The sequence below is a fragment of the Rhinatrema bivittatum genome, chromosome 11 (assembly GCF_901001135.1).
Source record: "Rhinatrema bivittatum chromosome 11, aRhiBiv1.1, whole genome shotgun sequence".
Taxonomy (NCBI): domain Eukaryota; kingdom Metazoa; phylum Chordata; class Amphibia; order Gymnophiona; family Rhinatrematidae; genus Rhinatrema; species Rhinatrema bivittatum.
Window position 1 is genome coordinate 88,148,783 of NC_042625.1, and position 16,448 is coordinate 88,165,230.

Genomic DNA, 16,448 nt, shown 5'->3' on the forward strand with positions numbered 1-16,448 from the left:
TCAGTTTAATGGATTTATATAACAAAAATTCAAGATCACTTTCTGTTTTATAATAGAGGCATCAAATGGACAGCTAAGAGCACAGTTTGAACTTCTTAGCTAATGTCCTGACCATTACCACCTGCCTAAACTTCTTTTTCTTTCTATAAACTTTTTATTCTAACATGCATACTTGGATTTTCAGAAGGCGTTTGACAAAGTTCCTCATGAGAGGCTTCTAGGAAAAGTAAAAAGTCATGGGATAGGTGGCGATGTCCTTTCGTGGATTACAAACTGGCTAAAAGACAGGAAACAGAGTAGGATTAAATGGACAATTTTCTCAGTGGAAGGGAGTGGGCAGTAGAGTGCCTCAGGGATCTGTATTGGGACCCTTACTTTTCAATATATTTATAATTAATCTGGAAAATATGACGAGTGAGATAATCAAATTTGCAGATGATACAAAATTGTTCAATAGTTAAATCACAAGCAGATTGTGATAAATTGCAGGAAGACCTTGTGAGGCTGCAAAATTGGGCATCAAAATGGCAGATGAAATTTAATGTGGATAAGTGCAAGGTGATGCATATAGGGAAAAATAACCCATGCTATAGTTACACAATTTAGGCTCCATATTAGGTGCTACAACCCAAGAAAGAGATCTAGTCATAGTGGATAACACATTGAAATCGTCGGTGCAGTGTGCTGCGGCAGTCAAAAAAAGCAAACAGAATGTTGGGAATTATTAGAAAGGGAATGGTGAATAAAACGGAAAATGTCATAATGCCTCTGTATCGCTCCATGGTGAGACCGCACCTTGAATACTGTGTACAATTCTGGTCGCCGCATCTCAAAAAAGATATAATTGCGATGGAGAAGGTACAGAGAAGGGCGACCAAAATAAGGGGAATGGAACAGCTCCCCTATGAGGAAAGACTAAAGAGGTTAGGACTTTTCAACTTGGAGAAGAGATGGCTGAGGGGGGATATGATAGAGGTGTTTAAAATCATGAGAGGTCTAGAACGGGTAGATGTGAATCTGTTATTTACTCTTTCGGATAATAGACTAGGGGACACTCCATGAAGTTAGCATGGGGCACATTTAAAACTAATCGGAGAAAGTTCTTTTTCACTCAACGCACAATTAAACTCTGGAATTTGTTGCCAGAGGATGTGGTTAGTGCAGTTAGTGTAGCTGTGTTTAAAAAAAGGATTGTTCTTGGAGGAGAAGTCCATTACCTGCTATTAATTAAGTTGACCTAGATGATAACCACCGCTATTACTAGCAACGGTAACATGGACTAGACTTAGTTTTTGGGTACTTGCCAGGTCCTTATGGCCTGGATTGGCCACTGTTGGAAACAGGATGCTGGGCTTGATGGACCCTTGCTCTGACCCAGTATGGCAGGTTCTTATCTTACTCCATGCAGTCTTTTATCCAAGCATATTGGGAGGGGAGAGAATCTTCTCAAACATCAGTTTCAGAATTTAAATCAAGTAAATGTTCTTAGCTTAATCAGATGAAATGAAGTTCAGGATGGTGGCCAGCCTTGAGTATACTCCAAAGATCCTGATTATAGATGTTTTGGCCCAGCTTCTGAAAATGTTGAGGCAGGTGATGGTCAGGGTGTACAGCCAATGAGTTCAAACTGTTCTTAGCTGTCTGGTGCCTCTGTTATAAACTTAAATTTGTCTTAAATTTGTGTGGTTATATAAATCTGTTAAGTTGAAGTGAATCTACTACTGGTATTTAATGAAGATAATAAAACAAGCCATCTTGGCAGATAAGGAAAGAATGCAGTGCTTGATAAGCTAGAAGTGGGAGTTCTGTGATATCAGTCATATGTCAGAGCCCAACATCTGTAGCAGAACCAAAAAGATGACTTTCATCTGGTCTAATAAACGAGACATGCATCTTTATTTTTTGATTCAAGTCACAGATCGAGTTAATGGCATCTCCATTCTGTCCTAGTGAATTTCTACAGACCTGATTTTGCTTTGCCATTAATTGGGGGTATTGTGTGTAGATTGAGCGAAAAACATGCATTAATAGCCTTGAATAAGGCCTTAATGTAACAAAATGTGGAAAACGTGAGGGCTGTAAATACTTTCAGAATGTACTGTACATGAGCAGGATCTGTGTGATTGTTGGGATGAGTTCTCAATCTTACCTCTTTCCTTCCCCTCCCTCTGTAGGGGTCCTGGGGCTCACCTGGTTTATGAACAAATTCCGTATCGTGAAACTGACAGCCAAGGATCAGTTCATCATTGCTTATGGTGGCCTGAGAGGGGCCATTGCTTTCTCTCTAGGTTACCTTCTGGAAAAAGAGCACTTCCCTATGAGAAACATGTTCCTCACAGCCATCATCACGGTCATATTCTTCACTGTATTTGTGCAGGTAGGTGCTGCCACCTCCATACCCATGTCATTGTGCCAACTGCCTAGGTTTGATGGGAGGGGCAGCCAGATGTCAGAATTCATGATGGCAGTTCAGATAACATTGACAAATTTCACCTGAAACAGGGATTGTCAGAATTGTCCCATGTCTTTGGGTTTTTTGTATTTTTTTTTTTTTTTTTTAACATCCAGTACTTTAACTGAGTAGGACTCAGTGATGCATTGTACCACTTGGATTCCATCCAGAGGCCTTTGAATTAACCTTTTTTTCAAAACATTTTGCAGGTTTGTTTACTTAAATTTAAGTACACCTTTCCAAAAAGCTCAAGATACATTACAAAATAATACAAAGAAGAAGAATAAATCAATACATAAAAACAATTAATATAATTAGAGGCGTCCACCAGGATAAAGATGTTGGATTCTAGTTTTTAAGTAGGCTCCTAAAAAGATCATTCTGGCTGTTAATCTTTTAAGGGAGTAATTTTGTAACATCCAGCACAAAGTCAGCAAATAAGCCAATAAATGATGCCACTTGAGCATGAATATTTGCTCTGAAAATTATCCCACCAAAACTACATGCATACAACTACACTGGCTAATTTGTGTGCGTAAAGCTTTGGAGACATATATGCATGTTTTTGGGGGGTTTTTTGTTTTGAAAATGCAAGTATTTCTTCATTAGTCCAAATCCCTGTACCACAGCTCAGTCCGGTTAAGTTCTTGCACATGCGGGACATGTGGCTGCAAGTTTACCTGCATAATGGGCAGGCAGTTTACAACCAGCCATTTCTGAGAGTAAGGCCCTGCTTTACCTGCAGAAATATCCATTGAGTTTCCCTCCCCATGTACTGCAAGTTCACTGCTGGGATCTAAAGCAGTGGCAAGGAGAACCTTCAAAGGCTGTACATTTCATTTTATCTCTGAAGTGCCTGACCCTGAGGGAATATTGCTCTTTAACTGCCAGCTGCATTATATTGACCTGTTGGCAACGCTGCATGGATTCAGTATTTATGCAGTTTTTATAGCCTGCCTTGCCATAATGTGTGCAAAGGAGGGAACAACAAAGAAACATGAATACAACACACAGGTGAAAATTATTCAGTCTAAAATACATGAACACTCACGACATTCTGCAAAACTTCTATAACACCGTTCTCTAAGAGAGCGCAAAATCTATACTAAACAGATAGATATAGAAGGTACAAAATTAAATTCTTTACTAGTTTTCTAAAAAATCAGATATTCTCCAAGCAAATTTTGATAGTGAGACCCATGAAGATGGATAGCAGAGGAAAAGGCAATATAACTGGTTTCAGCTACTCATGCCTGTAAAACAGATTTAACTTTACATTTGGATTTCAGCACCCAGGTGGTGACGTATCTTGAATTTTTGGAAAAACTAGATGGACCTATATTAAGGTTTGTTTTTGGGGGGGGGGGGTCAATTTTGAATTGTGCACGTGAAACAATAAGGAACAAATGAAGCTGTGTAAGGATATTTCAGCCCCTGTACTTACTGCTTGTTATCAGTCCCATAGCAGTGTTTTGGATCACTTGCCGTGTACAAAGTGCTGGCCGCTTGATTATGGGATGGGTTAGAGCACACATTGGGAAAACTACCCACTTCTCATGGGATAAAGGAAGCAATAAACAAATGGAATACTTCGGGCAGAGCAAGGGAGACAGACTCCACTGTGGGGTAAGTGGCAAGGCAGGGGAGGTAGACTGAAGGCAGTACAAGGTGTTTCCTTAATGTGGGATGGAAGCCGGATGTTGGCAGAGTTCAGCCTTCCTAAGGGGCTCTGGCAGGCCTGTGTGCTGCCTTAGCCCAGGGTCGGTTTGTGGGAGTTTCTTAAAAGCCTGGTTTGTTGCAGACGTGATGTTCACACATCCTGGAACAGAGGGAGTCTCTGCCATCATGCACTTGATCCAAATGCTCATGTATTGGGTTCCAAAGAAAGCCATGGTCTCTGGCCGCTGGCCTAGGACAGCTGTTGTCATGACTGTGCTGGTAGAGGGGTGGCACAATGAGTCTTGTACAGTCCGTATCTGACCCAGCATAGATTCTAAAGGTTTCACAAGGCTGCTTCCTCTTTGCGTTATGCAGACCGTGGCAGATTTAGTGGCAAAAATGTTAGACGTGCTGCATTAAAGTAATATTGATTTGGCTTTTGGCTGTTAACCTTGAGCTCATCTCTGAAAAGGAAAGTACTTTACATTCAGGTGCAGCGGCTATTTCCCTGTACCCGGATGGCTTATAGTCTAAGTTTGTACCAGAGGCAATGGAAGGTGCCCAAAATCAGGAGGAGCCTCCTGTGCGAGGCTGGCTTTGAACCCCATCTTCCCTGCTTCCCAGCCCACTGCTCCAAACAACCACAAGGCAGCTACTCCACGTTAGCCCAGGGACCTGGCAATTCTGCTTTTGGGTTAGCCTCGTGATCAGGATTTTCCTAGTGAAAGCTTATTTCCCATCTCCTGGTCACAGAGAGGAAACTGTGAGTGACTGAAATATTGGTACATCTGAGCTGTGGAAAAACTGGCACTCGACCATTTGGACAAGAGCCATAAATCCCACACAGCTTGGGTTCCCTTATCTAGAGACCAAAGGCTCATTACACAAGAACTTTGCGGGGGGTGTGTTTGGTTTTTTTGTTTTTTTTTTTTACTGGTAACAGACTTGGCAAGCACAATGTCCATGTCTGATGTGTAAGGAAGTGCAGTGATGGAGAAATGGTCTCTTGCATGAGATGAGGAATGGTGTGAACAGTAGCAAAGGGGGATAAAACACCACTGGTCAGATGAATCTTTCTCATAACACTCGACACTGGCAGTGACTTACACTGCTTGTTAATAGGTCATGACAACGAGAACTTGTGGTGGTTTAAGTAGCTTGCATGAGACGTACATTTGTGACTGCTCTTAGGGGAATTGTTTGGAAATTCCATGTTTGATTTTCAAAAATAGGGGACAAACACCAGATTAAAGCTTATGTTATCAGAGACTTGGCAAAGGCTGGATCCAATTAAGCTGGAAGCCCAGGGAGGACAAGTGGAGGATGATGGGTTAAAAATACTGTAATTCAAGGCAAAATATGGGCCATGATCTCCTCCACCTTGGGTTATACAGTTACTGATGTAAGAAGCTGACTGCGCCTTTCCCACAGGGTATGACCATTCGGCCATTGGTTGAACTACTGGCTGTGAAGAAGAAACAAGAGACAAAGCGATCGATCAATGAGGAGATTCACACACAGGTAGAATTTTTGTCCATCTTTCTTCATGTTGTCAGTAGTAGCACTTCGGCTTCTCTCGTTCACCACCCTCCTCTACGCCCTGTTTTTCCTATTTGTTTTCCCCGTGTACCGTTAAGGCATGGAGAAGAAAAAAGACTGGACATGTCACTTGGATGGCTTTCCTGACCCGGATGTGACCAGGGGAGTACTAGCATGCTTGGCTCTGCTGACCTCTAGTGGCCATTCACGGAGCAGCACAAATTCTTGCTTCCTTGTGATATAACATCTTGGAATAGGCTAATTTTTCTATCTGCTAGTGATGCATTTTGGGGTGGTTGTTTTTTTTTTAATGCTTTGAAAGGCATACAGTGACCTGTGTTTAGAAACCTACTGTTTTTGTTTGTTTGCTGCCTTCAGTTTCTGGATCACCTTCTGACTGGTATTGAGGATATCTGTGGTCACTATGGCCATCACCATTGGAAGGACAAGTGAGTGCATGTCCTAGGTTAATAAACTTAATTAAACCTCATGACCCTAATATTCTTGGAATGCTTATTTGTTACTCTAGAACCAAACTATTTTGCATAGGATACTGTGTACAGGGAGGAGGGCCAAACTTAAAGCAACTTCTTTTATTTATATAACCGTGCTTCTACTTAGTCATTATAACTTATCCATTGATATGAAGGCTTTGTGCAAAAGCTTAGGAACACAATCCTAAACTTTGGAAAACTGATGTATCCACTCATGCTCTGACAGTCATAACATTCCTCCTGGATGCCAAAGCACTGGCTTCCAGAGTATGCTAAAGGCATCTCGTGATGGTCCTTCTTTAAACTGATAAACTTTGTGTCTGACGTGTAGGACAGTGCTGGAGCATCAGGCAAGTAAATCACAGCGGATTTTCCTGATGCACAAGCAGGCTCTTCTGCATTTTAAGTCCACCCTCTTTATCCTGCAACTGTACATCAGTGATGCACAATGCCTGTCTAATCACCACTGAAATCAAGTGACTTGTAATTTTTCACTCTATGGGGGGTGTGTTCAACTAATGACTTATTCAATATCAAGTTCTAACCTTGGGCTATAGGACATGGAAATAATGCTGTGTAAGCCTTGATCACATCCACTCCTATGTCTTACACTAGCCAATAAATCAGGTTTGTACTCTTAAAATATGGTGCACACCCCTTTTCCACTATCTTTAGTGGCAAAGCACGGGGCTCTGAAAGATCAATGTATGAGCAGCTTGTCTCATTGGGGAAGTTGCACAGATGGCATGGAAACCAAATGCACGCAGCATATGAATTACTGTGAAGCTCTGTGTGCTGGTCCTTGACAGCTGCCCTTTCCCTGATCCCGCACAGGCTCAACCGCTTCAACAAGAAGTATGTGAAGAGGTGTCTGATAGCTGGCGAGCGTTCCAACGAGCCCCAGCTCATCGCCTTCTACCACAAGATGGAGATGAAGCAGGCCATCGAACTCGTGGAGAGTGGAGGGATGGGCAGGATCCCCACAGCGGTTTCCACGGTTTCTATGCAGTAAGAAAATGGGATTGTGGACACGGCCACTTCTGGGAGGGGGAAGGAGATGGTGGCAGAGGTGCTCCAGGACAGGGGGGTGGGCAAACGGAACAGAGGATCCAGGACAGGGGGCAGGGTAAGGAAAAGTTAACTTTCTGAAGGAAGGCCTAAAGTCTTGCACTCTGCACCTTGTGGCTGTGGTGAAGACCGAGCTCCTTAAGACCAGGCTTCAGCAAGAATAGAATAAGGCAAGTGTGGTTGGTTTGTTTTTGGGGGGGAGGGGGTATAGTTCTTGTAACTCTACCGTTCACTAGGTTTTAGGTAAGTACTCTGCACATTTTGGCGAAACATGCAGACAGCAATAAACTGAATTGATTTGTCAACAGGAACATCCAACCAAAGCCCAAGATTGCAGAGCGCATTATCCCTACCCTGTCCAAGGATAAAGAGGAAGAAATCCGCAAAATCCTACGCACCAACCTGCAGAAAACCCGACAACGGGTAAGGATTCTGAAGTCTTCTGTATTCTGGCATAAGCAGGTGTGACTGCACTGCTTTCTCTTTTCTGAAAGAAACTATATCTAGAAGCTGCGGTTTCATTCAAGTTGTACTCCAGGGGGCAAGGAGGCGTAAAATGAAAACCTTGTGCAATGCAAGCCTTGTTTGCAGTTAATGTCGGCCTCTGAGCCGCCTTGCTGTTCACACCTATTGCAAGCAGACTTAACTTGAGTCCTTTTCCTGCACATTAGCAAAGGCTTTAACATTTTGTTTTGAAAGCAGCTAACCTCAAAGCCTTGGAGTTAGGTTATAGTTTCATCAGTGTGGAATTCATCTTATGTTTGCTTCTTTTTTGGGGGGGGGTCATGAGATGTGGCAGGATTTTAGAGGGGAGGTTTCTTGCTGATTGCCTTTATTTATTTTTTTTTCTTGCCTTCCTAGTTACGATCGTACAACCGGCACACGCTGGTGGCTGACCCGTATGAGGAGGCCTGGAACCAGATGCTGCTTCGAAGGCAGAAAGTTCACCAGCTCGAGCAAAAAGTGAGAATAAGGGAACTGGCTGAAGCTGGGGGGAGGGAAGGTGTCCGCATAGCACTTCAAGGGAGCGGTGAGCTTGCATGCAAGATGGAGAGAGCGATTCCAGGGATTGGCAAGGGGCTGCCCCAAGTGGGTTTATCCACTTGCACATTACAGTAAGAATCCTGGAGACTGGAAGAAGTCACTGATGCACCTGGAGGCTTGACTGAAACTGCAATCCCTACCTCTAGAATCTCTATTTTGTGTCTTATAACATCCCATCTCTGGACTGTTCCTCGCTGGCACTGCTAATTATTGCTACAGAATGAACAGATTCTAGAGACCTAGTGCTTAGAAACACTATCTGGTCTGCCCATCCTCCCAACTAATTTAGCTTTCATTCCCTTCACTCTGATCTCCCATGCTTTCTTGAATACAGATACTGCTTGTCTGCACAACTTCCACTGGGAGGCCGTTCCATGCATCCACTACCCTCTCCCTAAAGAAATATTTCCTAAGATTACTCCTCCTCTCACCCTCGTTCTAGATCCTCTTTTCCATTGAGAGGCTGGCTGCCTATGCATGGAAACCTTTGAGATCTTTGAATGTCTATCATATTTCCCCTAACCCTCCTTTCCTCCAGGGTGTACATGTTTAGATCTTCGTCTATCCCCATATGCTTTAGAATGACCACTGACCATGTTAATAGCCTCCCTCTTGACCGACTCCATCCTGTTTATAAGCTTTTCAAAGTGCAGTCTCCAGAACTGTACAAGTGAGGTCTCACCAGGGACCTATACAGGGGCAATGTCCCCTCCCTTTTTCTGCTGACGATTAAAGCCATAGGATGAGAAGCCAGGATTCAAATCCGCCCCCCCCCCCCCCCGACTCCTTGTGACGTTGGTCAAGTCAATTTGCCCTCCATTGCCTCAGGTACTAACTTAGATTGTGAGCCCTCTGGGGACAGTATCTGAACGTAATCCACTTTGAAGTGTCATGAAAGGTGGAATATTTAAACAAAAAAATAAATTCTAGAGTTCTGACTTTGGCTGCTTTGGGTTTTACCGTTTCAGATGAATAATTACCTCTCTGTCCCAGTGCATAAGGTTGACTCTCCCACGATGTCCAGAGCACGTGTTGGTTCAGGTAAACATAGCCACCCTTTATTTTCTTCCTGTGGGCTTTTATTTTTTTTTTTCAGTTCTTCCATATACTCTGAAGTGTCTGCTTTTGGCTCCTGTGATGGTGGAGCAAAAGGGGAAGCTTTCTAAAGCTGCAGCCCTGTACTCTTAATGCTTACGGAGAATCATGCTCTGGGAGCACGAGTCTTGCCCCTCATCCCAGGGCTCAAGCCTGCAGGTCAGCACAGATGGTCCTCGGGTAGATTGCATGCCTGAGGATCAACGGTGCTGACTGATAGGTCACAGAGCAACACTGACCACCTCCGTCAGCCCCATGTGTAACGCTCATCCCAGTGAGTGACTGAGCCTTGAGTAGGGAGTACTGTTGGGCCACCAAATATAATTCTTGATGTGTAGAAGTAACTTCCTTGCCTGAGGAAGGGACCTTAAGAATTATGGAAAGTTTGCATCTGTTTTCTTACTTCCCATCTCTAGACCCATTGGCGTACGAGCCTAAATCAGACTCTGAGAACCTTCCCATCATTACCATTGACCCTGCCTCGCCGCAGTCCCCGGAATCTGTTGATATCGTGGACGAGGAGATGAAAGGCAAGGGGCAGTCCATAGAAGAGGAGGATGAGGAGGAGGAGGAAGGACTCATGATGAAGGTGAAGGAGCCTTCCACTCCAGGTACAGACGATGTCTTCACGCCTGGCACAGGGGACAGCCCTAGTAACCGTTTACTGCGATGCCTGAGTGACCCTGGACCCAGGCCAGAGGACGAGGAGAAGCCTTTTATACCCAAAGGGCATTAGCCACAGGTTGCCGCATCCAGAGCTGGCATGGGACTGCCCTCCTGCGGCTCTTGCTGCAGTATGAAATGCGAACATCGTCTGTGACTTGGAAACATTAATCTAGGAAACCCTTGCCTGTGCTGGAGATGCCGACCACTCTTTATTTACAGCCTGTGGACACTGGGTGGATTCTGCTCTGAAATCCCCTGTACGTACATTCAGGCAACCTTCCAGGTCCCAGCCCCTCTGAACGCTTTGGTTGCCTGACTGGTGACTGCCAGCAGCCAGCTCTCACAGGGGAAGCAGCATGGTGGCCAGACGGGGGGGTAATAATGCAACAAAGGTGCTTTTGTGACCCATAACTTTAATTTCTGTTGCCTCTCTGGAATAACCTACCTATAAACTTTATAGAAGTAAACCAATAACACTTTCCGACGCAGGCCCTACAGAAAGTGAGACTTTGCTTCTGATGGAGGAAATAAGTTTTTTCTGGTAAAGCTGCTTTGACAATGAACATCCGATTTGTTCCTCCTTGACTCTGTGATGCATCACCTGACACGGTTTCCCAGTTTCCCAAGACTGCTGTTCAGGACCACGTCCTTCACCATTGCTAGACTTGCACAGCCTGTATAATCTCAGAGCAGTGGCTTGGCTCAGGGCAAATTTCCTATCCTGCTGTCCTCGTGTTAGAAAAAAAAATACTTTGATCCTTCCCTAGTGTTTGCAATGGGGAGAAATCTCACAAGCCGCTTTCTAGGAAGGTCTTTGCCATAACAGATTAATGCATTCCACTCCTGGATGTTGCTTCTCTGTAGCCTAAACTAAGCGCCTTTATTTTCCTTTGGATTTTTTTAAATTTTATAACCAAAGAGTAATCAATATTGTAAATACTATTTTTTTTTTAACGTGGCATCTATTTTCTTAGATGAGTTGCTGTTGCCTTGGGGTGGGGCCTCTTGATCTGTCTATGTAAGCAAATTTCTTGTGCACGTCCTGTCATGGGACAGAATTGCATGATCCATTTTTTTTTTTAATGGAAAGCTGTAACCTTACTGCTTCCTGGCAGTCAAATGTGGACGAAGAGCCCTTTGAAGGATCACTCAGACTGAAGGAGCAGGGAAACCTCCAGATGAAGGGGCAGGGGAATGCTTAATTATTCTCGCCTTTCTTTTAGAAAAGGTTTTTGCTAAATACTTTGCAGAAGATGGCCACAGATTTATACTGTTCTGGAGCAATCTTATCTGGCACCATTTGCTCAGACTTGTATGGAAACCTCCATGTGTTATGTTCCTTAGTGCAATTTTATTCCTTTATAGTTAAAAATGAATGAATATTTCTCCTTGCCAAAATACATTTAGGTTCTTAATTGTCCTGACTTGCCTCACAATTAAAACTGGTTTTCAGCTGATCAGTTTTCAAGATGACGCCTCCCTTGCCTGCCCCCCAAGCTTTGTGATAGCTTCAGTGCCAGCTGTTTGCAAGCAGTTGGTGGTCCTCTCACTGAGTTGCCAGGAAGATCTAGTTCCCTATGGATCTCTGCTGCTTGCTTCTGTGGATGGGAGGGACTTCCCTCCCAGATCAGCCGGTGTCTTAGAGCTGAAACCTTCTTCTGTTGCCTCTGTGAGCAGTTCCCTTGAGCTCGGAAAGAACCTGGAGCCTTTCTGTGACGTGGACCGGAGTGATACAGCCTGGGCCTTCTGAGACACAGTATGTGTTGCGTGTAATTGTGCAGAAGAAATCCTTTTTCATAATGTGCAGGTCTTACTGAAGTGTCCTTGGGGGGAAGCTTCTCTTTTACGTGTGCATCTGCACTATTGAAGGGGAGGAAGGTTAAAGCTGTTGTCTGTCACCCTAGCCAAGGTGGAGATATTTTGGTAGCACAGCAGTGTGTGGAAAGAAATTTGCTTCCCATTCTCCCAGTTATTAAAGTGTCCAGGTAAGGCCGAGCATTGCGTAATGTCTACCCTGTGCTGAAAAGGTTTGCTATCCCTTCCTTTTTAAGACCATTGTATAAAACTTGAAAGGCAGTAGTGACATGTGACTACCTCATGGTGTACCAGGCAAATTAAGAAGTCAATCAAACCTCTCAGCCCCTCTTGAATCTCATTCCTTGTGCAGACATTTGCGTTAGTATGTGCCTTTAGCTTTGCCTGTGCTCCTCCTACAGGCAAGTGCTACTGTATGATTCTTATCTGTATGTGTGTTGTAAAAATAGCTCAACTCCCCCATATGGCTAAATCTGATCAAGAAGAATGGTTTGCTTATGAATGCTTGGGGCTTCTGGCAAGAGGCCATTGATCCCACTGCCGGATCCTTAAGCAGGTACAACATGTGACATGGAATTGGGTCTTGGTGTTGAGGATTTTCAAAGTTAGACTAGATCTTCATGGTTATAAATGTAATGCCTGGCTGGAAAGCACATTTAGAGGGCAGGGGGAAGCAATAAAGATTTAAAGTCTAGAGCAATATGCAAACATCAGAGTTCTGTTCCTGCCTCTAGTCAGAATCTTCTGTTATCCTGAGAAGCCACACTGCCTGCTTTCACTTCTGTTTTCCTAACTATAGCTCAATAAAAATATACCTAGCTGGGTATAACACAGCAGGAGTAGGGTGTGAGAAGACTAAAGAACACTGCATGGTTGGTTAAGGTATGAACTGACACTTAATGGTGCGTTGAGGGATAATTTTATTACCATAACTGTACTTTCATTGTTCGTTGCAGTAGGGGCTCTACCTATGTGTCTATGGTGTTAGATGCTGATAGATGAAAGCCAATTATAAAATGTTTTACCAAATGTAATCTATGCCTACATGCACAACTATCGTATACGATGCAGGCCTTGAATAAACCAGCATGGCTATCCATCTTGGAGACAGTGTCTGTCCTTGTGTCTGAGAAGGGAAGATTATTAGGCACTGTGTTAAATGTAGAAAGTAAAGAAAGTGGATTAGAAGAGCTTGGCACAGTCTTCATTGGGGACAATCAGTATTTCAGTGGTGCCTTGTCCCCTTCCCAAATTCCTGCTTTTAAGTTGGTGTCTCTCTCCTCTTGTTACTACTTAGATAATTAGATGTTTGACACTGTCCCCACCCCACCTACTTACTTCTCTACTCCTTCCCTGTGCAACAGGTGTGAACCCTTCAAAGCAACCTGTTGGGAGGAGGGAATTTCAGTGTCCAGCAATGGTACAGTAGCGGTAGTGATCATGGCGTGAGCTAGCCCCCGACCTCCATCCCTCCAGAGGGGGCAGGAGTGTCCAAGCAAGCCTGAAGCCCTAAGCCTGTAGGCACTATAGCCATGAGGTCACAGCTCCATCCTGAAGTAGCAATAGCTCTGTATTTAGGGGAAAATGTGGCCATGTGCAATCTCTTGGAAAGAGTGTGTAATATATACCAAGAATCCTAAGCAATGACGTGTAAAAGCATCTGTACAATAATGAAAAGGGAGAGAATAATCTTGTTCATAAATATTCAAATAAATTATAATTACATTTTAGTCATTGTGTGAATTTTTTTGTACCGGGAAGCAGCCTGTATAGGACTGATTGGGAGGAAGGTGCAACGTAGAACTGGATATGTAACATGGGTAACAGATTTTGCCAAAACACTGATGCAAAATTGTCCTCTTTAATCTTTTGGAGTTGCCATATCAGGTCATGTACTGTTGTCCCTTCTATACTCCAGCTAAAGCACAGCAGCACGGACAGTGGGCTCAGAGCGATAAGGTGTGCACAGTTTTACCCACAATTCTACATACATGTTTGTGCATAAATGTGCCGGATGCAGCAAGTTTTTGAGCACTAAAACTGCATTCTGGTTGGTGCCCTTACGTGGAAATCCCATGTCTACGAAGGTGTTGGCTATTAAGCCGGCACCTGTCTCTGCAGTTGAGGGTAACTGTAATGCAGGCAATCTTACTCCTTCTCAGAGGTGGCGTAAAGTTTTCAGTTCTGTTGTCAGTCTGGGCAGAAGCACAAGTTCCTTTGATTACACACAGCAGGTTTTCTGCACATAAATAGGGTTGCTGACGGCTTTCTGTACTAAAAGCATTTTTTAGTTCGTAAAGCTTTAATTTGCTCAAAACCTGAGTGTTGGGCACATCACTTGGGCCTCCCCCCACCAGTTACAATGTGCGGTCAGCCTGTGAGGTGCATTTTAACTCCCAATGCATTAGCTTACTGCAGTGAGAGTGTGTGCTGAGTTTCAGCACAGTTTTTACCCACGCTGCTTTCCAGCTTGTCCCCTCCTTTAGCATCCTTACAACACAGGTTGAGGGGTGGTGTCGCCTCATTCAGGAAATTCAGAGCTCCTTGTCCTATGTTTACTTTCCCTGCTTCATGAGGCACTAAAAGATTTGGAAGTGAAATGTCAAAATGTAGGTACTCAAAACATCCAAAAAGCACTAGGCCAGACTTTTTTTTATATATAGATAATGGGTGAGGGGTGGATAGTCTGCATCAAGAGGAAGATGAGCGATGGTAGAAAGTAAAAAAAAAAAAAAAAAAAAATTGTGACTGACTGAGGGTTTTGTATTGGATTAACAATGCAGCAGGAAGACAAGAAATGAGTTAAAGCACAAGATGGAGGGGAGAAGGGATGAGAAAGTGGTGACCAGGCTGTGGCAAAAACTTGCAAGAGAAGAGTAGTGTGTGTTTAAAAAAAAAAAAAAAAAAATTGTAAAATCAGACCCTTCCCCCCCCCCACCTCTTAAAGGGTGCAGAGAAGGTTACTATGAATACTAAGTGCTCGCACACCTCCACCCAAACTCTAACCTGGATCAAATGTAAAGTCATGACAAGGTAGAGAAGAGCATGGGATGTGCCATGGCAGCAGCCAGTTCTAGGAGAGTAACCCGGGTAAGGTGAGTTAGTCTGAACCCAGAGGGAATGAATAGTTAGTATGAGATATAGGGGTGGCTAAGTCTGCTCCTGGAGCCACAACCCATCCCTGCTTTCAGGATATTCATAATACGTTTGCATGCACTGTTTCCACGGTCTCTAAATCTATCAGAGGCTAGGATCTAGGCATAGGCAATGGTCTAGGGTGCCAAATGTTGAAGGCATAAACTATGCCGACTTGCATTAGGGTCATGAGCTGTGTCAGCTTCAAAGGGTACAGGCATGGGTCTCCACCTAGGGCTGCCAAATTCTTAAATCTCTCACCCTCTCTCATACCCTTTATAATGGATTTCCTGAAAACCACAGCTGTGTGGCCCTTGTAGGAGTGGAAGGAAGAAAGTAAAGAGAATCAAAGTTTCTCATTTCAAAGCTTTGCCAAAAAAGAGAAGGTAAGTTTATAGGCAGGAAGGGCTGTTTGAAGTGCAACCCTCATGGAACAACTGCAGCTGCTGGACAATATGCTTGATAAGCACCAGCTCTACCACCATGGGGGAGGATGCTAGGTCAGCATGGTGACAGGTTCTCTGGTGCATGCCCTGCACTTCATTACTGCTGCAGCTAATGGGGAGCTAAAACACCAGCAAGGATCAATAGCAGAAGTGTGGTGAGGATGTCTTACCACTGGTTATTCTGTATAAACTCTGCACTGGAGCTTTCGTCTCAGTGTGATTAAAAAGCCTGGTCTATGGCAAACTGCTGCAGCAGAATATGGTGGTTAGGCCACCGGCCTCTCTTTCAGGACTGAAACCATAGCAGAAGCACCGTCTTGCCACAGGAGGGCAGTACAGCTCCATCAAAGGGAGGCATCTTTTCTTGGCTTCCAAAGCAGCAGCACTTGCTATTTCTAAAGCATGCGTGTATCTGCTTAGTAAGAGAAGCAGCAGCAGCGTGCTGGCACAGAGCATGGTCCAAGGCCAGTGCAGTCTCCCCCGTAGTGGCCATTCCGGGTCCTTACAAAGCATGCGTGTATCTGCTTAGTAAGAGAAGCAGCAGCAGTGTGCTGGCACAGAGCATGGTCCAAGGCCAGTGCAGTCTCCCCCGTAGTGGCCATTCCGGGTCCTTACAAAGCATGCGTGTATCTGCTTAGTAAGAGAAGCAGCAGCATGGTCCAAGGCCAGTGCAGTCTCCCCCGTAGTGGCCATTCCGGGTCCTTACAAAGCATGCGTGTATCTGCTTAGTAAGAGAAGCAGCAGCGTGCTGGCACAGAGCATGGTCCAAGGCCAGTGCAGTCTCCCCCGTAGTGGCCATTCCGGGTCCTAACAAAGCATGCGTGTATCTGCTTAGTAAGAGAAGCAGCAGCATGGTCCAAGGCCAGTGCAGTCTCTGCAGCAGGGGCCATTCCGGGTCCTAACAAAGCATGCGTGTATCTGCTTAGTAAGAGAAGCAGCAGCGTGCTGGCACAGAGCATGGTCCAAGGCCAGTGCAGTCTCCCCTGTAGTGGCCATTCCGGGTCCTTACAAAGCATGCGTGTATCTGCTTAGTAA

At 44.4% G+C, this 16,448-nt stretch overlaps 1 protein-coding gene across 1 annotated transcript in view; it reads left to right on the forward strand.

Annotated features, from left to right (window-relative positions):
- Positions 1-13,562, forward strand: part of SLC9A1 (solute carrier family 9 member A1) — a 73,281-nt gene extending 59,719 nt beyond the window's left edge. Inside the window, exons 5-12 of the mRNA XM_029619871.1 lie at positions 2,175-2,377; positions 5,543-5,632; positions 6,029-6,099; positions 6,979-7,152; positions 7,521-7,635; positions 8,074-8,175; positions 9,225-9,297; positions 9,768-13,562. Coding sequence (XP_029475731.1) covers positions 2,175-2,377; positions 5,543-5,632; positions 6,029-6,099; positions 6,979-7,152; positions 7,521-7,635; positions 8,074-8,175; positions 9,225-9,297; positions 9,768-10,087 — 1,148 coding nt within the window. The 3' untranslated portion in view covers positions 10,088-13,562. The remainder of the gene's footprint in view (positions 1-2,174; positions 2,378-5,542; positions 5,633-6,028; positions 6,100-6,978; positions 7,153-7,520; positions 7,636-8,073; positions 8,176-9,224; positions 9,298-9,767) is intronic.
- Positions 13,563-16,448: the final 2,886 nt, after the last annotated feature.